Raw genomic sequence first — 24,560 nt, forward strand, 5'->3', positions numbered from 1 at the left:
TACCAGGTAGTTTTGTGTTTTTACTTCCACATTATGGCCTAGCTAGTTTGAGTCTCCTTGGCGTTTGACTTTAATGCCCAAATATTATGACGTGATTACAGAATAGGAACTTTCTCCATCCATCTCTCAAACTCTCCCACCACCTACTTTGCATTTTACTCTCTCCCTTTCTCATCCTCTAATATACACACTCTTAAAGGCCCTGAGTGTGAGATGTTTTGTGCCAGCAGGACTCTTTATCTATTGACAGGAGGTTATATGTGGAGACATGACCTGTGTTTCTCTCTCCTGTCTGATCTGTGGCCCTCTCTGAAAACACAACAACCCAAATAAGGAGATCAGCCACGTTGGAAAAGTTAGTGAGTAGAGTGGAGAAGCCAGACCAATCCTTAGAGAGACCTTGGACGGGTGGTTTGATAGGGTGGAGTACGTGTCTGAGAGAATGATAGTCAGGGAGCCAGAATAGAGTGGAAGCAGAGTGGTGAGTGAAGGAGCAATAGATGGAGAGGGAGAGGATGGAGAGAAAGATTGAAAAGAGGAAGGGAGGGGTGAAAGCATGGGAGGAGGAGGAGGTGATCAGAGACTAGAGGCAGGTTCTGTTGCAGTTTAAATAACTACCCATATAGGGCTCAACTCTCCATCTCTGTTCACAGCTCTTTCTGTCTCCTTTCTACTTTCTCCCCGTTTCTGTCTCTCTCTTTCTCTATTTCTTTGCAGCCTTGTTGGAATCCAGCTCTTTCCAGTACTGTACATAAGACCTCCTACATCTAAACACAACAGGAGACAGACTTGCGCTTTTTGAGGCTGTATTTTTTTAACATCTCGGACAGGGAAATCTAACCAAGCAGCCACCATGGAGGCCATCAAGAAGAAAATGCAGATGCTGAAACTGGACAAGGAGAATGCTATTGACCGGGCAGAGCAGGCAGAGACGGACAAGAAGGCAGCAGAGGACAAATGCAAGCAGGTGAGAATGAAAGAGCAGAGATTACAGAGATTACAGAGATCAGAAATGTTTTTGATTAATGAAATAGCAAATAAAATAGTAATATTAAAGATATGGATTAACATAACTGCCAAAATTGCTCCAGACTCAGAATAAGCCATACTTAAGGCTTCTCTCTTCATCCAGTTCTTAAGATAATCATCATACCAGACATACCTTTAAGGAAACTGCCTGTAAACACGTTTCACATTTATCTATTCCACATTCCTCACAGCTAATTTACTGCTTTACTTGGCTGAATCACAGCTAAAGAAATATAAATATCGCTCAGAGACTGGAGGGTAAATTCAACAAATCCTAGTGACGGTATGGGAAACGCAAACACTTCCTTAAAAGGCCAGGCAACGCTCTTAGGATAAGCTCTTGAAACTGTTGAAATCTCAATTTTGTGTAAGATAATCATGTACTTCATTTCCAGCTAAAATATAACATGTTATAGGAAGAACATATGCAAGCATCACAAAAATACACCAACTTTTATTCATCATGGTGGATTTCTATGCAGTTATTTATGGGGACATCACTTGAGTCACCACACCACCTGAACACCACAAACAACTTAAAGGAATCAATAGGAGATGAATGTAGTATCAATAGGGCAGTAGTAATGCTGTTTAAAGTGAAGCTCAAAGAAAACTGTTAAAATCCCCCTCATAGTGGATTTGGCCACTTCAGGTGATGAGACCACCCAGGATCATGATTTGTTTACATCCCTCCAGCACCAGTTTGCAGAGAGTTTGTCTGTCTCTCACAAAGCCTATTTGACAGGTGTAGCCAGCACAAGAGACAACACACACAAGAAGCATGCAAATGGATACATTTGGACACAATATACACACAGACACACAGACATACACGGTCCCAGGCACGTGTGTTCTTACTGATAAGAGCTGTATTTTTAGGCAGCAGAAGAGAACAGTATGGAATTCAGTAGGATTATCAGAAGCACTTCATGGGGGGGGGGGCACTGATTAGGTGGAACACTTAACCCTGTGTGTGTGTGTGTGTGTCAGAGATAGAGAGAGAGAGAGAGAGAGAGAGAGAGAGAGAGAGAGAGAGAGAGAGGATTAGGCTCTGCATACCAGGGTTGATGTCATGAGAGGCTGATAGTAAACCATTACCATTTAAATGTTCCCATACATCATGAAGTCAATTAGACTCCCAAATCTGCTGCTTTATCACTAGTCTAAATTCAAACACCTAGGCTTTGACGGCGTCCTATCACACTGAACTATTATTTAGACGCAGTAACAAACACACTAAACATAATGGATTGTGATCTATTATTGTACTCATATAAACAGGATTTTTTTAAGTTGGTGAAAGTTTGGGGTTAAAACTCATCCAGGGTTCAGTGCATTCATTTAACTTTGTTAGAGTGAGATTTGTCTATTAAAGAGGGGATAGAAAAGAATAGGGTAAAATAGAATGGAATAGAATAGAATGAACAGAATGGAACAAAACAGAGCATAATATAATAAAATTGGACTGAACAGAATGGAACGGAACATAACAAAACAGAGCAGTATAGAATGGAACTGTATAGAATAGGGATAGACCGATATGGATTTTTTTAGTGCCAGATGCCGATACCGATTTTTTTCCATCAGCCTTAGCCGATGACCGATACGGGCTGCCGATTTTCTTGAGCCGATATTTGGAGCTGATACTGCTTTTGCTCCCTCAATTTACATCATAAAAATGTAAACCCTGCCACATTGGATTTGATTTCGGAATTTGCTCTGCCATTTCTTTAAAAATAATAAACAAAAACACAGATCAATGTCACTTCTGCAATCTACATTCATATCACCCAAATTATGTGTGCAATGTGCATCATATGGATGGGTGCACTGCATATGGTTAACTGTGCAAGGGTAAAAGGCTTTCATCAACATCTACAACACAGCCTTGATGATGCATTGCTTGCTGACATATTATAAGACACATATAATTAGGTCATCACAAAATGTCCTTTGTCAACACATTTAAATAATTTAAGAAAACAATAAACCTGAAAAGAAGCCATTGAAATAAAGTGTTTGATTTGCAATTTGTATGGTGCTGGAAGCCTGCCAGGCTTAATCCAATAGTGGAGTTAGCACAAAGGCAGCAGTGCACAGGAAATTTCCATGCCGAACGGAGTTGGGTAAAAAGATAAATAATCTATAACATTTAAATAAAAACACACTGAGCAAAGACAGTGTAGTGAACTGGACTAATAGTCTCTCCTGTTGTAGCTGGAGGAGGAGCTGATGGACCTCCAGAAGAAGATGAAGCAGACGGAGGACGAACTGGACAAATTCTCTGAGGGCCTGAAAGACGCTCAGGAGAAGCTGGAACTGTCTGAGATAAAAGCTGCAGACGTAAGTGAAAGGTCACACACTCATACTGTACATACACACGTACACACAGGGGAGTCTGGGTCAACTGAGTTTACTAACTTCACTTGAATGAAAATGAAGAGTACTGTTCCTATTGAATCATTAGCAAGAGTTTGAAAGTATTATTGACAAGAGGCTTCTGCTTTTGTCATTAATAACTTGCTTTTTCCGACTTTGACACACACTCACTTCCCATGGCGCTGAAAACCAGAGCCCATTATTCCACAGCTGGATGGTTCTAAGCCAGTACCAGCTGTGGGTTTACTTTGATCCACAGTGAATGGTTGGAGCACTTCAGAGACTGATACATTCCTGTGTAGCCACTCCTGAAAGATGAGCACATGGATAAACTGTAACCCCCGCACACACACACACACACACACACACACACACACACACACACACACACACACACACACACACACACACACACACACACACACCCCTCTGATCTTTTCGTTTTCAAAATCGTAATTTCCCCCCCCAACCAATGCTGCCTCAGACACTTTTTGTGCAGCTCCCTCTACAGTTTTATACAACTTAACTGACTTTGATGTGTAAAATCAGTGTAGTTCCCATTTAAGTAAACTTTTATTGCAGGACCTTTACTTGTAATGGAATATTTTACACTGTAGTATTGGCACGTTTATTGTAGTAAAAGATCTGAATCCTATACGAATCTTATATAGAGTCATCATTCAAGGGGATGACTGTGTCCTCTACATCAGACACAAACTAACTCAAATTGGCGAAAATGTTTTTGTATACACAAATAATTAATTTCAGTAAATGTAGCGGAACATTGGACATGTCAGTTGTCCTGTGGCTAATCAGCTGCAATCTGGAAAGATGGATCATATTTTAGATGGTTGGCAACACCGCAAACCACAGCGCTGTATATCTGTCAGTGGTGGTTCCTCCCTGCATCTGTGCACAGACGTTTGTTTGTTTGTGTGTGTGTGTGTGTGTGTGTGTGTGTGTGTGTGTGTGTGTGTGTGTGAGAGAGAGAGGGGGGAATTCAAATATAAACAAAGTCCTTATTAGGGAGTCAATTATTTCCAAGATATGGATAAAATATCACTTATCATACTAGTTTAGCAGTGACATTTACTTTTAGTAACAATCACTTAGAAGCCAGTCACTCCAACTAAATTACTAAGCAAACCGTGCAGGGTAAATAAGCAAAAAGAAGCATCATAAAAACTAAAATTCTCAAAGCTGCCACCAAGATGTGGTATTGTTTGAGCCTTGTGGAGGATATCCCAGGGAAATGCAGTGTTGTACTACACACAAAGAGAAAGGAAGTGTCTGACATACGGACACAGGGACTAAGGCTGAGACACACTGGATTATCCTCACGCTGTGATTAAATAAACTCAGTTCAAAACAGTTCTGAGAAGCCTCACATGTAAAGTGGGTCAAGTGGGCCCCTGGAAAAAGTAGTTGTTGAAGTTGTGGTTTGAGCCTGACTAGGTAAGGCTTCCTTCCACTCTAAACGTTTGCTAAAAATAGATGTTTACTTTATTTACAGTGAATTATATTCACACAAACATGTCCAGCTAGTAAAGCTGCTCTACTCCACTTCCATGAATCCCCCTTCACATGTCACTTATTAGAGGCAGCAGTCAAGTCATTACACATCTCAATTCACACAGAGAGCACGACCAGATTGGAAACCTGGAGGGGGCTGGGGAAGCACAACAGTGTGAGTCAAAGACCCCACAAAAGCAAGCAGTTGTGATATATAAAAAAGAGTCTGTTTTAAGGAGGTTAGATCACAACATTTGCATAAAGGATGCCGAGAGCTAATGGTGGTAAGAGTCAGAGAGGGTGGCATCTTGTACTTTTAAATACAGGTATTGATAACAGCATTCGCAGCAGCAATAGTTACAACTGTTTTAGGGGAAAGCTGGACTGTGGGGGCGGCCGGGCAGAGAAAGCAGGGAGAAGACAGGGGGGCTCTGGTATGTCAGGAATGCAGCTAAGGCAAATAGAAAGCCCCACACTCCTGTGTCTAATGAAATCAATGCGTCCAGCTTTTCCGGTGTAAGGGGCAAATCAGACAGAGAGGGGTTCAATCAACAGATGAGATTGATTGTGAGAGATTTTCTTCTTCACGGTGAACAGCAGGAATGAATTTGAGCTGAACATGAACTGAAGCGAGTCGAGAACAGATCTTCTGGCCTGCTACTTGCTTGTCCAGACAACATGTTTGCTCACAGGGCCGATTGTGTGAATAGGAAACTGAGAGAGTAAACACAGGCAGGGCCAGCAGAGAAAATTGAAGGATGCAGCGTAAATCTGATTTACAGCCACACAGTGAACATCATCTACGAGCAGGCGGGTGGTGGACGATGTTTGATTGCTCACTCCTTTAAGACAAATAGTCAGACGGTTCCTCAAAAATGGAAATACTTATTATGATTATGCATGATTACTTAACAGATTTGCCCGTAATATATCATCTTGTGAGGACGCCTTTGTCATTTATGAATTTATACATACCCCATGTGGTTAGTTTGCTGCATGTTATATCTAATGATTCATCCATTTACTTGTCAAATGTTTAAAGTACTGAACTGAAAAATACTGAAACTGAAATGTACAGTAAACTGAAAAAATGATGCATAAGAGTAGAACTAACAATGTAACGGCGCAACCAAAACTTTTCACTGAATGTAAGCATCATATGACATTATCATATATCACATCATCAAATGATATTATAGCCTCGCTGATGCTGGGTTTTTGCAGACAGTATCCATAATGATAATTGATTTAATAAAATTTGTGTTTTATATAAACACATAACATAAACATTTTTGTAAGGATTCCTTAAATTTGGTTATTACAAAAAGGATAAGAACAAGCTACAGAAATAAACTTGTACACAAACTATGTAATGGGACACTAAATACCTTATATCATATTTTTAATATTTCTGTAATGCAATTTCTTGCTAGTTTTCGATTAGTCTATATTGACGATGTTCCACTTCTGGGATTGTTCATGTGCTGCCGGAAACTACGGAGGAAGGTCTGGCAATGCGAGACTACTTTTCGATTGACATGTATGCTTATAACGAGTTAACGAAGTTAATATCGTCTAATATATCGGTCTAGCTCTAAACAATATACCATGTTATCTCATCTTAATATTTTTAGCTTGTGACCATTCATTGCCATGGTGATGCTAAATCATGACCTTGTATCTGTGAGCTTTAAATCATTTAAGAAGAGATGTTGCCTTCTGAGGTTTCCCATTAAAAAGGGACGATGAAAAAAAGAAAGACTGTAGCAGCATATTGCAACCCATCAAGTAGAAATGCACCAATCCAAATTTTTCTCTACCAAAACTGATTCTGAGACCCTAATTCAGGGTATTTGCCGATATCGGTGGTCAATACCAGTGTTATACATCACTGCAATTTTATGATGACATTCAAAGAAACTGTATTTAAAGGTGCTGTAGGTAGGATTGCGAAGATCCAAAATTTGAACATGGACAACTTCTCAGCCCCTCCCCCTTTTCTGCTAAAGCCCAAAATGGTCTCCTAAACCCCTCCCCCCACAAGGGAGAATGACACCCCCCGGCCCTGATTGGATCTGAACGGGGAGAGGTGGATTTTTGCAAATAGCACAAATAGGTGGTGCCAGATGAGCCACATTTTTTTTTAAATTACCTGCTTCATGTAGTTCTACTCGAACATAGGGTCAGTTTCAGCAAATATGACAGAAAGTTAGTTTTATAAATCTTACCTACTGCACCTCTAATGTCACAGTATCCATGGTATCCGCTTTATAAGGTCAGTATTGGGGCCAATACCGACCATGCTGCAGCATTCAAATACACAGCATATACTATGTTTTCAAGCAGGGTGGAAACTTTGAACTTCAGTCTGTAAAGGAAAATATCGCTGTCAAATCAAGTTTGTGTGTGACATCTAAACTATTGGCACTGCGCCATTTGATCTGAAATTAATTCATCATGGCTTTCCTTTTTCTTTTGAAAACTTAGTCGTAGCAGTGATCACATCAGTCACAGGGATCTCACACGCAGGCACACACACACACACACACACACACACACACACACACACACACACACACACACACACACACACACACACACGCCCCGCCCTCTCTGACCTCATCATCCCAATCATCTCTCTCCTCCTCCGGCACAGTCTGGCGGTCTCCGCTCTCCTCATCGCGCAGCTTTTCCAATCCTCCTCCTCAAACTCTGAAGTGTCCGGACCAAAAACTGCAACATTCCTGAGGACAACTTTCTATACTGCACATCAACGTATCATTCCTACAGACCAGAAGAAACATTTGGAGAACACCTGGACGCCGTGACTTCCTGGTTATATAACTTTTCTTGCACTTGAACGACTCCTTTACATTCCAAAGACTTTGGCCTTGGACCTTATCGGTTTTTGTCTTTTTAAATCAACAATCAAACACTTTTTCCCCTTATTTTATTATTCTGAATAGACCAAATAAGCAGGAGGCAGTAGCTAATTTAATTTTTTTGCACAACCTAGAAAAAGTCCAGCGTTTTTCTCTAAGTGTAGTCTTAAATTAAGTAACAAAACAGTCAACAATGGCGGGTTTGAACTCTCTGGATGCTGTCAAGAGGAAGATTCAGTGTTTGCAGCAGCAGGCCGACGACGCAGAGGACCGGGCTCAGGTCCTACAGAGAGAGCTGGACAGTGAACGGGAGCTCCGAGAGAAAGTGAGACAATCAAATCCTCGACTGTTATTTTTTTTTTTTTATATATAGGTCTTTTCTCTCTTTTATATCCTCGCTCCGCTCTGCTGTCATCTGCCAGACTCACCTCTCAGGCTCTTAAAAAGTCATATTAGTTCATGTCATTGATTCATTCGCGGGCGTGATTGTGCCACAATGCAAGGCGTTGGTCTGTAATGAAAAAAAGTTTGGATTCCTGCAGGTCTTTGCGCATGCTCAGTGATGTCTGAGTCACAGGCCTCTGTAAAACTACAGTGAATAATGTAGACCACGTAGACAGCATTGAACCTATTGTACATAATTTAATTAATCTATTCGACTGACCAGATTACGTCTTAATAATACAAATTGTGTTCATAATTATATTGTAACTACTTACTTATGAGGTCTTAGCAGCTTTTAGAGCTGCCAGCATTTAGATTAAGGGGATAATGTTGTGATTCTCCAGGGAAATTCACTTCTTACTCTTTCAATGGCTTGCTCAGTGGTACTTCAGCAGGGTGGTGGATGTGTGCCAGCAGCAGCTGCCTGGTTGAACGCCCAACCACCATACCATCCTGCCTCCACTGATGATAGGAAAATAAAGGGCATATACTTAAAAGAAGGCCTACTCTGTTATTAGGGACTCAGAGGAATAGTCTGGAAAATGTGCCTTTTTCAACAAGAGCTGAAACTATTACTCACTTAATCGATCAACAGAAAATAGATCAGTAACCATTTTGATCATTAGTTAGGCTACGTGTTAAGGATTTATTTTTTCAAAGCCAAAATTGCAAAAACTGTTTCCAGTTTCCTAGATGTGAATGTCTTATGGTGTAGTAGTCTTCCCTGATAATGAACTGAATATATCTTTGGGTTTTTGAACTGTTGTTGGTCAGACAAAACATAACCTTGAAGATGTCACTTTGGGCTCTGGGAACTTGCGATGGCCATATTTAGCTATTTACTGACATTCTAGACCAAACTGTTAATCAGAACATTAAACAATAATGAAAGATATCGTCAGTTGCAGCCCTACTTTCAACACTTTCATGTGTTTACATTTAAACACACAGTATTAGCAGCAGTTGAAGTAATTAGCAAGTCATTTTTGAAGTTCCACAAATGTGTGGTTTCTCAAACTAGACACATTGAATGGAAGTTTTGAAAGTGACTCATCCGTTTTTTCTTCTGAGTATTCACCCATGTCTGTCACCTGCCTGTCTCTTGACTCAGCCCACATCCGAGTGTTGCAGCTTTACACAGAAAAGGTAGAGGCGGGATTGGAGAAAAAATGTTTAGCAACACAGTTAGGTGACAGTCTTGACTTGTTTCACGTGCTGCTTTATGGCATTCGGTGCCATATCCTTTGCATAGGGGCTGGATAATGACAGGACAAGCAGAAAGATTGAAGGAGAGTGGGAGGGCAAGGTGTGGCTATAAAGATATGGGAGCTGAGATGATGAAAGGAGCTGGCGTGCTGAAGGACTTACCCCTTTGTTACAGACAGCCTATTAAGTAACTTTGAACCAATTTGACAATTGGGCGTTTGGTCAGCTTGTGGGTATTCGTTCTGTATGAACTTGTATATTCACATCGGTGACAGTAATCATTATCTTAAATGAATTAAAGTCTTTAAGTTCGAGGTCACAGTGTTTGTCAATGCATGTTGGGACATAAAGTATCTTGACTTCACCAATAAGCGTGGTGATTGGCTGGTGGAGGCCTTCTCTTCTTCTTCGCTCATGTAATGAGCTTATATGTTTGTTTTGTTCAGAGAAATCTCCAACCTGCAGGCATACTTTTAATCAAAAGCATTGAAGTGGGTGTAATAAATGGATGGATGACTTGTATTAGATTTCTCGTAGTGCATATTAACATTTCATCTTCTGGGATAGTAAGACACACACCTCCTATGAATTTCTGATGTTCAATGAGGCATTTTCCGCCACTTGTACGAGTGCAGTAACTGCGTAAGAGCCAAAGGTAGTGACACATGAGTTTGTTGTAAAACAGTATTTTAATTCAGAATTCAAATCTTAAAATAACAACAGGCACTTAAAAAACTGCATTTTAGACATATTACGGTAACAATGACACTTTAATGCCCCCTATTTATAATTTTTGAGCTGTGTATATAAACATACCAAAATTGTTGTTTTTAAATGTTGTCATAAGCAGATTTAAGGACATTTTACAGTATTCTCAACAATTAATAACAACTTTTCCAATTAAGACATTTGATATAGATACAACTGTGTTATATTTTAGTGTCATTCATTATCTGTGTATATACCAGCACCCAGTTATGGATGCTTCAGAGAGGAGTTAAATGTGTTATGAGCATATGAACCTATGAGCATATAACTACATTATAGTGTGAAAATGACTTATTACAAGTTTCAATACTGTTTATGAATGCTAAATAGGCGGGATGAATTGGTTCTTTATCTGCAGAGTAGATAATGTTACATTTTACAATGTACATGTTTTCCATTTCATCCCCGTCAGCCTTAATGTGTTAAAGCAGTTTCAGCTGTCACACTGCTCACTCCATGTGAATTCAAAGTCAAACAGAGCAGTGCATTTGTGTGGCGAGGTTGGTGTGGTTCCATATGTGAATAATTAGGCCAACCTGCAGTTATTCCTTGGCACAAAAACTCTTTTCATTGGAGCTTGGGGAGATCAAAACAGGAACCTTGCTGAGTATGTTAAGGTAATGAATCATTGTTTGAAAATGTGAAAGCATCAGAAAAAAAAAACACTTGGCAAACTTTTTTAACTAGAAAATAATAAGTTCTTTTGTGTTATTTATAGTGTGGTATTGACACCTCTAGAGATGTTACTCAACCGCTTAGTAATGCTTTAATGCTCTGTCAGATTACAGAGACATGACAAAGGCTCATTTGACCTGCTTAGATGTGTTTTATTTACGCCTGTTGTTCTCAATGAGCTGTTCATTCTTCATAGTGTTCACAGCAGTTACTTGTTTTTTCAGAGTTGAGAGTCAGGCCAAAGATGATGATTTCTACTTCATTCAAGGCCCTGAGAGCTGTGTGAGCAACTCAGATCAACCAGATTGCCTGCCTTTTTGTAATATGGAAGCACATTTGTGATATTTGCTTCTGTGATACACATATTCTTTTATTTTATTATATTTGTGAGACAAAATAATGACTTGGTTAACCAAAAAACAATCAAATTATCAAAAATGACAATAAAAGATAGCATATAATTTAAAGCTTAAAAGTATCTATTTCCCTTTTTGAACTTGTTGTATGCTGTCATGGTGATATCTGAAAAAACAGATAAAAAGGGAAGTGGAACTCCAAAACCTCCACTGAGGTTTAACACGTTAGGAACCAGGTCTCCCTCCAATACTCCCCAGGCTGCCCCTCCCAGGATGTTGTCTGCCGACTTGTACAGCACTTCCTGTGCTTATACTCCCAACATTTCCTGTCCCTGATCAACAGGAAGATTAGTGTGTGTGGTGGACTGGAGTGTTTCTTCACAAGTTTACGTAGATTCTAGTCAGTGGTGTACAACTTCAGGGAACGTTTAAAGGGGAACTACGCCCATTTTCCAAATTCATGTTATTCCTAAAATATTAGTAAACATGAACAACTCTCACCCAAATCCAAAAACTATAGTGCTAAAACCCAAATGTTTGATGTCATCAAGTATAAAGTCCGGAACTGCTCCATAGACAATGAATTTGGAGAGATGTTATAGATGACACAGGGCACCAGGGGAATGTTCTGGGTACATGGGAACATTTTCGGTTTCGGGAATTGAGAACACTACACGAGAATAAAGCTTGTTTGGGTATAAAAAGAAAACAAACATTCATTGTCTATGGCCCCAGACATTATACTTGATGACATCACAAGTTTGACCCTTACTTTTTCTGGTTTCTGGCTTTGAGAGTGAGCGGCTCATGTTTACAAATATTGATTGTACTTTCCTAGGCCATGGAAATAACATATTGGAATTGTAAATGGTAGGTGGTGTTCCCCTTTAATACTTAATACACATCTTAAATGTCCACACATCACTGTCTCCATTCATGCAATTTCTTCATCGACTGTACCATAAAGACATTTACATTGGATTTCCTCGACACACTGAATTTGTTTTCTACATACATGACAACTGTGCTCATTTTACACTCCTTCAGTCTCATATTGAAAGCTAATTGCAAGAAGTTATTTAGACATACTTCCCTTAGCTCATGAACAGTTTGTCAAATTGAACTAGAGGTTTCATCTGTTTGCTGCTTGGTGTGGTCACTGGGTTTGACGGTTTTCTGCTAGGCATCTCGCAGACTACAGCAGATTCTGTGGAAAGATTTACTTCCTGGTTTCACTGTTTTCTTTGGACTTTCTCCCTGGGAATAGCTCAACTTTATAAGTGCCACATGTTGATACGTTTTGGCAGTCGCTGGCATTCTGGAGAAAACTCCCATGTTAGTGGCTTGTGGCTTAGCTGATTATGCAGGCCAAGGTTGCGGGTTGGTGCTAGCAAAGCTAAATTTGCTATAATGTCATTAAGAAGCATTTAGAGAATGGAAATGATGCCGGTCTTTTCATTTATGGATGCATGCTAAGTTCAGTGAGATACTTAACGCATTTTCAGTGATGCTTTTGTCAAAGCAGGATCTCTGCCTCTGTTAGCATGTTGGTGCTAGTATTGCATAGTGCAAGTGGTATTCATTTAGCCTGAAAGAACTGTATAAAACATTTTACTGCTAAGATAAACTGCTGCTAGGATTGCTAGTAGTTAAATCACCCGCCCTCTATTTGTTCAGAGACCACACAATTAAAGACCTATGGTGTTTTCCCAAAATGTCATTAGGTTGATGTAAATTCCAACAAAACCAAGATGGAAAACAGTCTAAATAGTTTGGTTCCCAGTATATTTTGTGGATTCCAGAAGGGCCTTTTTATAAATCGGTTTGCAGTGAACTTTTAGTCAGGATTAGACACTTGAGTATTATGCGGCAGAACCAGAACGAAACACTCAAACAAGACCTGTGTGAAAGTCTGACAAATTCTTTTTTGCACAGTGAGATCTCATTGTGATGCTTCTCTGGAAGTTTAATGACCTTCTTTTACATATCACACCTTATGACAGGTTGGCTTATACATTGAATGCAGCTCTCTTTGCATGCCAGATCTTCATGGGTAAAGATTACACACTCACAGACACACATTCACATTCAGAGTAGCAAGCAGCAGTGTCAGGAATAACTTCCCCTGAACGCTAAAAGCATTGTGCAGCTCATTAGCCTACTGCCCTGGAATTAGCCAATAATTAGATTCCTCTTCCAATTGTCCTTGATCTTGTCTCTAATACACTCAGGTATTTCTTAAGTCATTCCCAGTGGAACTGTGCTGTATCTTCAAGTCAGGAAGGAGACTGTTTACTGAGGCCACAGCTACACTACTGCCTTCTCATCTTTAAGCAGCATTTTAAGACAACGGCGATCTCCATCCAGACGATAGTTTTGTCCATATAAACACATCTGACAACGCACGAAACATGACCATTTGCATACACTGAGCAAGTCTCTGGCTCTGTTTAAGGGGCTCGGAAATACCGTAGTATTGTGGCCGCGAGGCGTAAATGTAGCAAAAGAAAACATAGTAATGTAAATGTAGTCTGGGTTGAGACTAGTGACAGAGAGGTGAAAGGAAATGCATATTAGGTCCTGTATTCCAACATGTTGTAGTTTGTTTCACTCACCTATTGATGCTGCTCAGGCAGCACTGACTGTTAAAGGAATAGTTTGAAATTTTGGGAAATCTGCATACTGCTTTCTTGCCTTTAGTCTCTTCTTGAGTTAGATGAGAAGATTGATACTGCTCTCATATCTGTACATGTTTGTTTAATCCATACAAAAATATTGAAAGTTTTAAAACGACAGTCTGTACCTTCTGACAGAGCCAGCTTAGCAGTTTTCCCCTGGTTCCAGTCTTAATGCTAAGCTAAGCTAACTGCACACTGGCTGTAGCTTCATATTTACTGTACAGACGTGAGAGTGGTATCGAACTACTCATTTAACTCTCAGCAAGAAAGCAGATAAACAAATTTCCTAAAATGTTGAACTATTTCTTTAAAAATCCTTCAAGAATCTTACAGTTCCTCACAAATCTTACACTTCATTCGTCCTTTAGCAAGGCACTAACTGGTCCAAGGGAGCTGGCTTATGTAGCCAGCAGTTACTGACATACCACTCTCCTCTTGGAAAGCACTGGTGTTACATATTAAGCTAGCTTGATAACAGAGCAGCTACTTGTCGTCAGTATCTTTACAGATATGTGTGTGTGTGTGTGTGTGTGTGTGTGTGTGTGTGTGGCTGCTACAATCTCCCTGATACTCCACCACGAACATTCTCCATAGTTTGTTTTACCATATAAGGCAGTGTGCGTCCCTGGCAGCCCAAGAATGCAAAGTGGTTGCTAAAGGAAAGGGGCATGGCCAGAGACACAGATAATACCAGCAATGAAAGAAAGAACAATCAAAGGGAGGAAATGAAATAATGTTGGACAGCTGACTTCCTGTCACTTTTTTCAAGATCCTCATTTGTAAAGTGACGTTAGAGTCTATTCTCAGAGTAAAGATTTGTCGTTTGTGACTTAGTGGTTCTTCAGTGATGTTTGCCTAAACATTGCTGTTACATTTATTATTTTCGTGGAAAAGTTCGAAAAGCTCGGAATACTAAAAGAGCTTGTGCTACTGTGCTTTAAGCACTGGTTAAATTATTTTTTATTAAGCTGCATAAGGAAATGAATTTTCAGCATAACCTTCGGGACTTAAAGAAAAAAAGCTCTTCTCTTCTCTCGTCATGGCTGAGTGAATAAGAAGTATGACAGTATGTACTGTATGCACATTAGCATTTTTAGTTGACACAAGGCTGCCTCTGTTCATAAGGGGATTCCCCTTCCTGTAATTGGGTAAATCCGATGACAGATAACACTCCAGGTGGCACATATTGGCTTGCAAGTGTAGATTTGCTAGCACCATAGTGGTGTTAGCTAAGACTTTAGGTTTTTGTGTTTGTGTGTTGCCAGACGACACACATTTTACTGGGCAGGAAACTAGCCGGTTACTAGCTGGTGATGTTTGTTTGAGAGGCAGAGATTGACAGAATGAGAGTGCCTGTTTGCATGTTTGCAGTGTCTGTGTGTGTGTGTGTGTGTGTGTGTGTGTGTGTGTGTGTGTGTGTGTGTGTGTGTGTGTGTGTGTGTGTGTGTGTGTGTGTGTGTGTGTGTGTGTGTGTGTGTGTGTCTGGAAGTGCATTACAGTGACTGATGTGCCGGTGTAGCTGACCTAAAGCTCATGAATAGCATGTTTGTTTGTGTGCAGACGATATTCTTCACAGCACATTGCTTCACTCAGGACTAACGGAGTAACAATAATATCTGTTATTTCAGGCTCCGGTTTAATTCTGTTCAACATTTCTCACGAGCTAGATGTAGTGTCGACAGACCTGTGTGAAGTACATAGCTGATGAGATTTCAAGATGTTCGACCGATTTATGACTTTTCATTCATTCAGCGTTGGGCTGTTTTCCTCTATCAAGTGCTGTCTGTTTTAAGGCTTGTCAGCGCTAGTCTGACAGACATTTCCTGTCTCATATCAGCGGCCTCCCCTGTGAGCTCTGGGTGCAGTAGGGCAGGACCTGGGAGAGGACAGAGAAAGAGAGAGAGAGAAATAGAGGTGGAAAGACTGACTGGCTAGTCAGCAGTCTAGGATGACATGGAGGCTAGAGGGAGAAAATCTTAAAAATTAAAAATGTGGCCCGTGCCAGCTGCCAACAAGCAGGAAACCATGCTTTCATTTCCTGAAATATTAAGTCTATGACAGAATGGAAGAATAGTCTGGATGAAGGTCTTCTTATTCTCAGCACAAACAGACTTAATAACTCTTCCTCTGAGCTTTCTGAGATCACTCTTCCTCTCTCTGCAGTGCTACCTTTCCTCCTCAGTGCCAATCCTTTCTCTTTTGTTTCTCTTAATGACTTTATCTTGCCAAATGTGTATCAGAATGATTCACCTACCTGTAAGCTGAATTGCAGGCACTTTGTCTGTTAATCTGACAGGCAACCTGACTTCTGGACTGAATGACTAGCTAATGAGTCACTGACCTACTAACTGCTGCCTTGCAACTGAGCACAGAAGAACATATGTTTGTCTAAGAAATCCCAGGCTGCTTCGTTTTAGTAACAGGGAGTAAACCTGTGTGAGTACTCTGGGTTTGAAAGAATAATTTAGCAAAAGTGCATTTATGTAGTGCTGTTTGAGCTGCCTGGTTGTGAACTTTTTACAGTGGTCTCTTTGTGGTTACTTCTGTATGAAAACTGAGTTGGGCTTGTTTCCAGTTTGAAAGCAGCTCCCTAGGAGGTGGTGGTCGGATAAACTTGCTGTCCAACAGAGAGGAAATGCCTGTATAGTTGTCTGTTTGCTTTCTTTTTCCTCTCTCTGCCTTTGTTTACCAAAGGCAGATGAGAAGAAAGCCCATTTGTCCACCCTACTTGGCCCACTTCTGCATTCACAGTCTCCGGAAATTGAGTTTTTGTAAACATTTCATTCATATCCAAAGTCCCGCGATCTTCAGATATTAAAAAGGATTACATTTTCCGGCCAGACTCAGCAGATAGTAGTTGTGTTCATCGCAGGTAGGCCCCTCTTCTATATCAAATCCTCAGGGAACCTCCAGCTGTCTTAATTTCACCTATTTTTCATCAGCTTGACATCTATTGATTTGGCAAACATGAACGGCCCCAGAGAGCATAAAGAATAGATTACAGTATCTCACTTACAGATGGAATTGAATGTATTTTGGTTTACTTGCAGTTAGACTTCTTTATGTGGATTTAATATGATAGTACAGAGTACAGACAAAAGCTTTCAAAAGAAGATGCACAGTTTCTTTGGAAACATTGGAAACCACTAAAGTTACCTTAAATACACTACAAAGTTTGTGCCTTTTCCTTCTCTTCTTGTTTTATGGTGGGGAAGAGGGGGGAAGGGAAGACCAGCTTGGGTGATTTAAAGTTGAATGACTAAATTTCTCTCTTCACCCTATTTTCTCATCCTCTTAGGCGGAGGGTGATGTAGCCGCTCTGAACCGTAGGATCCAGCTGGTGGAGGAGGAGTTGGACCGAGCCCAGGAGAGGCTGGCCACGGCACTGCAGAAACTAGAGGAGGCTGAGAAGGCCGCAGACGAGAGCGAGAGGTCAGTCGCAAAACAAGATTCAACTTTGATATTTAGATTAGAATATTGTTTATGTGCATTTATGCCTGCAATTGCCTGTGTGTGAGAAATTTTTTTCACTGCAACACCTGGCTTTCACAACATAATTTAAAGCCTTATTAATGTCTTGTCCAATCAGAGGGATGAAGGTGATCGAGAACCGAGCGATGAAGGACGAGGAGAAGATGGAGATTCAGGAAATGCAGCTGAAGGAGGCTAAACACATCGCCGAGGAGGCCGACCGTAAATACGAGGAGGTGAGACTTTGACAACGGGAGCTGGTTTGGAGAAAGACAGACATCTTCAAATTGGGATGCGCTCCCCTTTTCATTTTCATATTTTGTTTTTAATCTGACCTGCTTTTGCCTTCCGGGGACTATGTGCTTCAAGTCCAAAATGTTTGAATGTCTTTCGTCCCAGGTGGCCCGTAAACTGGTGATCCTGGAGGGAGAGCTGGAGAGAGCTGAGGAGAGGGCCGAGCTCTCAGAATGGTAAAACCAGTCAACGCACGAACACAAGCGCAAATACACACATGCCCTCACCCGTTGCTCTTCCATTAAAACCAAGCATACCATGTCGGTCCCTCTCCACAGTAAAGCCGGGGACCTGGAGGAGGAGCTGAAAAATGTGACCAACAACCTGAAGTCCTTAGAAGCCCAGTCTGAGAAGGTGAGTGACATGCTGCGTGTGAGTCATGATGCATTATCAATAACTAGACACTGCAGCAGAAATACACATTTAGTGTAAAGTAATACTTTATACTTTATACTATACTTTTTGGTCTCCTGAGATGCCAGATTAGGAAAAATGCATCAAACTTTTTTTTATCCAGTAATGTCCAAAATAAGCATCATGTCAGGACTATGTGAAAGGCTAGCTACAAAGTGTGAGTAAAAACCACTTGTTTACCAAATTGGGATTATGAATGTATCTACTTAAAATGCATCAATGGTAAAACTTAATTTTCTACTCATTTTGGCAAATATGAATGTATGCAAATATATGAAGCTGGCTGATGGTTAATGGAGTTACTTTCGTTCTCTTCCACAAATACACAACCTAAATATATACAACAGTCCTATATACTGAGCACCAGGTCTGGCACCCAGCACATACTCATCTCCATTTCCCTGTATCCTATAATTTGGGCTGTTCTCATGGCTCAATGGACAGTAATTTGAGTGAGTAGGGAGGGATGCCAAATCACCAAAGTATTGTTTTATACTACCTCTATTATAATTGTGTATCATCAGGTCCTACTTACAACGCAACCATTTATTTTCCCCTCAGGCTGTTAAGATCTGAATGTATCAAGAGTGCAAGACCTGAACTCTTTGTGATCCACCGCATGACAAATTAGCCACTGTGGCTGTTTTTTTTATATGCAGGGCTAATGGCAGCATAAGGTGTTACGGTATACGTGATCCAGGAGCCAGTAGAGACCTGCAGCACATTCTTCTTGTTTACAACGTAAAATTCCTCCCAAGGTATAGACAGGCAATAAAATGGCATGCCAGGCTAACCACATGACTGCTCGACTTTCAGTAGATGCCATCTTTTTGTTCAGTCATGTGTACCATGGTTGGCATCACAGCAGAACTTGTTCCCTGGCAAGGCCAACGCCTCTTTCGTGCCACTACCTTCATCCTAACATATCACTCCTCAGAGGGAGTGGTGCCGTAGCTGTTTGAGCAATTATAATCCTTGGATGATACAGAAGAGAGAGAGAGAGAGAGAGAGAGAGAGAGAGAGAGAGAGAGAGAGAGTATGAGCATATGTTTGGATATCTGCCACTGATTAGGTCATGTTTTTCTCTGTGTCTCCATATGTCAACAGTACTCAGAAAAAGAAGACAAGTACGAGGAGGAGATCAAAGTTCTAACTGACAAACTGAAGGAGGTGAGATAGTGATTCTAGTGATCACACAATTTGAGCATATATTGTATGTTTTTAAAGTGAAACAAATCAGCAATGAACGGGCACGACACCAATGCCGTAATCTTCCTCCAATGTATGCATCTTTAAAAAAAGGCCGAAATGTCAAAAACTAATCGACGTAATCATAAAGTTTATATCGTACACAGTTATTTTTGTTACTGAATTGATGATTTGAGATGGTCATTATTCATTTTATGAGCTTAATATCTGCATGCATTGAAAACCTAAATGTTGCGGGAACGTATTAAACTTGTAATTTCTGTGATTACTTTGGAAGATACAAAACAAGCTCTTGAAAACCTGCAGCATACCAGTCCTGTATGCTGAATTGTTTCTTTACCTTGTAACATACTGTGTGTGTGTTTCCGTCAGGCTGAAACCCGTGCAGAGTTTGCAGAGAGGACAGTGGCCAAACTGGAAAAGTCCATTGATGACCTGGAAGGTATGAGATCAGTTCCACTCACATGGCATAGTTTCACATTTTTCTAACACAACCAGACAAAGGCAATTTATGACTTGTCTTTAAATGACCAACCAGTCATCTGGACCTAAGGGTGCATTCAGCTTCAGTAAATTAGGTAACATGTTTGTTTATGAACCACAAGCAAATAGTTTAGTTTCCTGTAGGTCAGTGGGGCCAACTCTAATCCATCTTAATGCACACATGCACAATTGCATTCATTTTGACATAGACCCCACAAGGAGTGTCCTATTTCAGCAACACTGCACATATTTTCTGTGTAAAAGAAAGGGCTCCCTTCCAAATGTACTGAAACCCCTAAGCTAATGGAAGACCCTTGTTTCTGAAGGACTACTCCATGTCAGCCATGGCACAAAGAGGACAGAATGTGCTCAGAGGCTTTTAGATCAGCATTATTAAGTTGTTGGACTACAGACAGCTGAGCTTATAGAGTTATTGTAGCACTTTTATGAGACATTCAAAGCAGGCTTAAATGCTCAAAGCTCACCCAGCTAAAGAGCCGCAAGCGTAATTAGATATGCATCATTCTTTCTTCCATGCATTTCTGCATCTTTAAAAAGCCTGACCTATTTTTCTTTTTGTCTTCTCCTTTCTCCCTCTGCTCTTCTTCTTCTGCCTCCATCTGCCTCTCATTCTTGTCCTGCTTTCGGCTTGTTTGTGTCGCTGCTGTCCCTGGCACCTGCCTGTACTTCCTGTCGACCTCTGACCTCCAGATGAATTGTATGCTCAGAAGCTCAAGTACAAGGCCATTAGTGAGGAGCTGGACCATGCCCTCAATGACATGACATCTCTGTAGATGCTCTGACTCTCTCTCTCTCTTTCTCTCTCTCTCTCTCTCTTTCTCTCTCTCTCTCTCTCTCTCTCTCTCTCTCTATCTCTCTCTCGCTTCCCTTTTTCTGTCCTGTGCTTTGAATTCATCTTCTCTCTGTGGATCATACTGTATGTGCCTTCTTCCCATCTTACTATGCAGAAAATAATTCATTAAAATATTTTTTCTTTCCTACTTTACAGCTTTTGTCACTCTGTTCTTGATTATTCATACAAGTTGTATATCTCAGTAAAACATTTGATGTATAACCTCCGTTACGGTGTGTACATTGCCATGCACTCTGTTATTTCTGTAATTAGGTAACCAACAGTTTGATCTTGTGAACGTGTTGGTTAATGTACATGTACCTCTAATTATCAGCAAGTTTATTTGCGACAAGGTGAGATTTACTCTGGTTTTTGTGTGACTTAATGCAGTTTACCATCCCCTATAACCCTTTAAAACACTCTTTTGCTTGTTAATCTATCTCATTTTGATGGTTTCTGATATTACATATAGTCACGTGTGCTCAAGTATGGACTGATAGTACACAAGGTAGCATCTAATACAACAAATGTAGCACACAAGTCCACTAAAAAGTCCATACTGTAATCTACTAACAGTCTTCTGGCAGAGAATGACAGTCAGCAGTTTATGCATGAAAGGCACAGCGGCGTGGTTGAGGTTTTTGCATGTGGCACAATTTTAACCAAAATAGTTATGCAAAACATCTGTCCAGTAAAACAGTGCTATGTGCTGTTTTGCAGTGGATGTTGTTTGACAAACCTATAAAGGAGAATAGATTGTCATGACCGGAGCAGTATTATTTGTTGATGGTTGATTCTTCACCGTGTCACTTTTCTTCTTCTCTCCAGAGAAATTATCACAAGCCAAAGAGGAGAATCTTGGCATGCATCAAGTCCTGGACCAGACCCTGCAGGAACTCAACAGCTTATAAACACACAGAGAGGAAGCTGGAGAGGATGAGATCGTCATGTAACATTTCTTAAATGTTCGACTCCATTCCACATTTCGAGCTGTAAAATCTTTATTCCCCGTGTGAAGGGGGATTAACTTAATGCTTCTCCCTAGTTGTTTTTTTTCCGAAGGCACCTTTGTTTCTTTTCTTTTTTTTTTTAAAGATGGGAAGTCATTTTGCCCCCATTCTTCTTTTTTATCTCCACCTGTGATTGCAGAAATCCCCCCTCAGAAATGATTTTTGACCACTTATTTAGAAAGAACTGGCAACTGACACACAGAAGGAAACCTCAGATTTGGTCACTGAACCACTTAAACTGGCTCAGTTTCATTGATGTGCACATACATTAAGCCTCTGTCTATTTTAATACATATGCTACAGATGGCGTTGGGTTTCGCTCAGTCTACATTGGTATGGCTCTGAAGTGCCACCCAGTGGTGATATGAAGATAGTCAACAGTGTTGTTTTTCTCAAAAGTTTTGCATCAAAAGTTTTTCTACTCTATTTTAATGTGGGGATCTGTGCAGAAGCTGAGAGCTGTGCATGTACAGTATCTAGCAGTGACATGCATTTCTAAGCTGTACTGTCTTTCCCTAAGCTTGACCTGACCGTTGACACATTCTTCATCATTGCCATGCCATAATGTAGCCAATATTTACCAGATTTACAATATATTGTATTACATAAGCGAGCTGAACCCCAAACCACTGGAAGCTCAAGTCAACTTGTATCAACCATGGATACTTATTGTATATAGTAGAATAATGTTAGGTATTTGAGAAATTGTATTGCTTTGATTATTTTTGGATTTGTTTCATTTACATCACATTTTTTTTGCTAGGGGAACTCTCAAGACCAAAGAACACATATAACACAGACAATAAATTCTAAAAAATGTTTTATTTTTGTTTGTGGTGGTCATCATGGTTTCATCTCATGCCAGGGCCATGGAAAGGGTCTCACACATGACCGAGACCATTTTATAATATTTCATTTACCAACTCCCTCTATGTCAACCTAATAAATGTTTTACAGAAATCATGACTCATTGGACTCTTTGAGCATTTTGAAGATTTCATAACATGTTTTAGTTAATCAATAGAAGTAGTCAAAACCACTGTACATCAAGTGCTTCATCATATCAATCGGCTATATATACAATTCAATCTGAGCATATTGGAATGTGTATTGATATTGGATGTGTATGATTTAACTTGAGCTTCCATAGCTCCTCTCCTGCTCTGTACTATGAAACACCGAGATCAAGATATGGATCAAGAATAATCAAGATACATATTTCTCTACGAAGGATTTAACACACTTAAAAGCACATAGCGTGAGGCTCAGACTCATTTTTCCATGGTCCATTCTTCCATTCTGCTGCCTGTCATGAATATTTTGCACATTTCTGCTCAGGAATATTTCTTTCTGAAGGCACAGCCTAAACAGACAAAAAAAATCAAACATTTCAATATCTTACCACAGGCAAAACCGTAACAAGGGTAGAATTGAAACCTTTCACCTTTTATTTTATATAAACTGTGATCATCATTTATCCACTCACTTTCACACACCGTGGAGAAATAACCTAAGCAACATTAAAAACATGTATACAGTATACTTTTTTTTTTTTTTACCTTCAGTTAGTCTGCATTTCCCCCCTGCTGGTTGGCAGAGGATTAAAGAGCAGCCTGCACAAGGTACCACTGTCTGGGCATGGCTGAAAATGGTGGTGATCTTGTAACACCCTGGTGAGTATAGAGAAGAATACAAATTACAATGGAACACATTAGAAAATCAGTGAGGAAAATTAGCTGGTGATGCAGTCCTTACCTGTGCATTTTACATCCATGAAGTAGGAATTGGGACTCTGCACCAGCCTCTTCTTTTTGTGTTTACTCCTCTCCTTGGCAAGACGAGGGTACAACAGATCTTTATCCTGCAACCGAGATCAGACATCAGAGAATTATTAAATATGTTATTTTAAGAAGTTAAATTAATAGTTTGTGTTATTAACTTTATTCCCTGAATGACGATGCGATGATAGTTTGTTTTATGTTTTGGTTATACCGTAACGCCACCTACAGTCTGATGAATGAATTGCTACTTAGAGCAAGTACACAAACATGTCCAGGCAAGCCTGAGAAGCTACAATTGTATACTGAATACAGATAATGATTTTTAAAGCACATTTATGCAAATTCCCGCTGTAGCCTACACGTCATTTATCAACTGATTACCAATGTAGGCCTATCATTCCGTATAATGTTATGTTTATCAAATGACAGACTGTTTAAGCAGCGTTCTGTCAATCGCAACTGTTCTACAAGTTCTAACGTTTCTAATCAGAAAAACAGATATAGCAATAAAAAGATTTTACTTACAGACATTTTTGCTCAAATCACTCAGGTTTATCGTCCAATGCAAATACGATGTAGTAAGTGCGAGTTTAGTTTTAAGTGCACCAACAGAACCAGCTGTACTTTGTTTTTGTTCTGATGAACGTTTATGGAAACTGAGATCAAGCGGCAGGCGGGGTCTTTCTCTTTAGGGGAGGCGTGACAGTCAGATAATGGCTACTCATAATGTTACTTTAATAATTACTTTTGCAGACAGTACAAATAAAGAGTCAAACACAGCTACATTGACACAACCTTTCTGTTCTTCAAATAGACTATGCGGTCCGGACATAGAAATTAGATAGATAGATAGATAGATAGATAGATAGATAGATAGATAGATAGATAGATAGATAGATAGATAGATAGATAGATAAGGGGAAATGCAAGGTCCCACACACAACATACACATACATCATAAACAGGATGATAAAATAAAAAATCCATATGAATGTAGGCCTACTAAGGGATGTAAGCATGATAAGCTTGCAGTGACAAGGCGGACTGACCCTGTGATTCAGTATGCATGGTAAAGTGCTCTATGAGAGTATGTTATGGTGGTAGTGCAAATAGTAC

At 40.1% G+C, this 24,560-nt stretch overlaps 2 protein-coding genes across 6 annotated transcripts; one reads left to right on the forward strand and one right to left on the reverse strand.

Moving 5' to 3' along the window:
- The first annotated feature begins 397 nt into the window (after positions 1–397).
- On the forward strand, positions 398–22,629 carry tpm4a (tropomyosin 4a). Of its 5 annotated transcripts, XM_028588441.1 has the most exons (10): positions 398–481; positions 718–967; positions 3,247–3,372; positions 17,228–17,361; positions 17,519–17,636; positions 17,800–17,870; positions 17,973–18,048; positions 19,216–19,278; positions 19,690–19,759; positions 21,482–22,629. In XM_028588441.1, exons 2-10 carry the CDS (start codon positions 854–856, stop codon positions 21,562–21,564), a joined length of 855 nt encoding a protein of 284 aa, XP_028444242.1. In that variant the 5' UTR covers positions 398–481; positions 718–853; the 3' UTR covers positions 21,565–22,629. The 5 variants fall into 5 exon arrangements, with proteins under 5 accessions (XP_028444242.1, XP_028444244.1, XP_028444241.1 ...); XM_028588443.1 differs by lacking the exon at positions 398–481 and having other exon boundaries at positions 599–967; positions 20,512–21,571; XM_028588440.1 differs by lacking the exon at positions 398–481 and having other exon boundaries at positions 602–967.
- LOC114562151 (40S ribosomal protein S27-like) lies at positions 22,467–24,150 on the reverse strand. The gene is made up of 4 exons (XM_028588445.1): positions 23,970–24,150; positions 23,419–23,524; positions 23,223–23,333; positions 22,467–23,026 (listed from the first exon to the last, which is right to left on the reverse strand). The coding sequence occupies exons 1-4, from the start codon at positions 23,973–23,975 to the stop codon at positions 22,998–23,000; spliced, it is 252 nt and encodes an 83-aa protein (XP_028444246.1). The 5' UTR covers positions 23,976–24,150; the 3' UTR covers positions 22,467–22,997.
- Between the last annotated feature and the right edge of the window lie 410 nt (positions 24,151–24,560).

Source organism: Perca flavescens, chromosome 9, assembly GCF_004354835.1.
Source record: "Perca flavescens isolate YP-PL-M2 chromosome 9, PFLA_1.0, whole genome shotgun sequence".
NCBI classification, from domain to species: domain Eukaryota; kingdom Metazoa; phylum Chordata; class Actinopteri; order Perciformes; family Percidae; genus Perca; species Perca flavescens.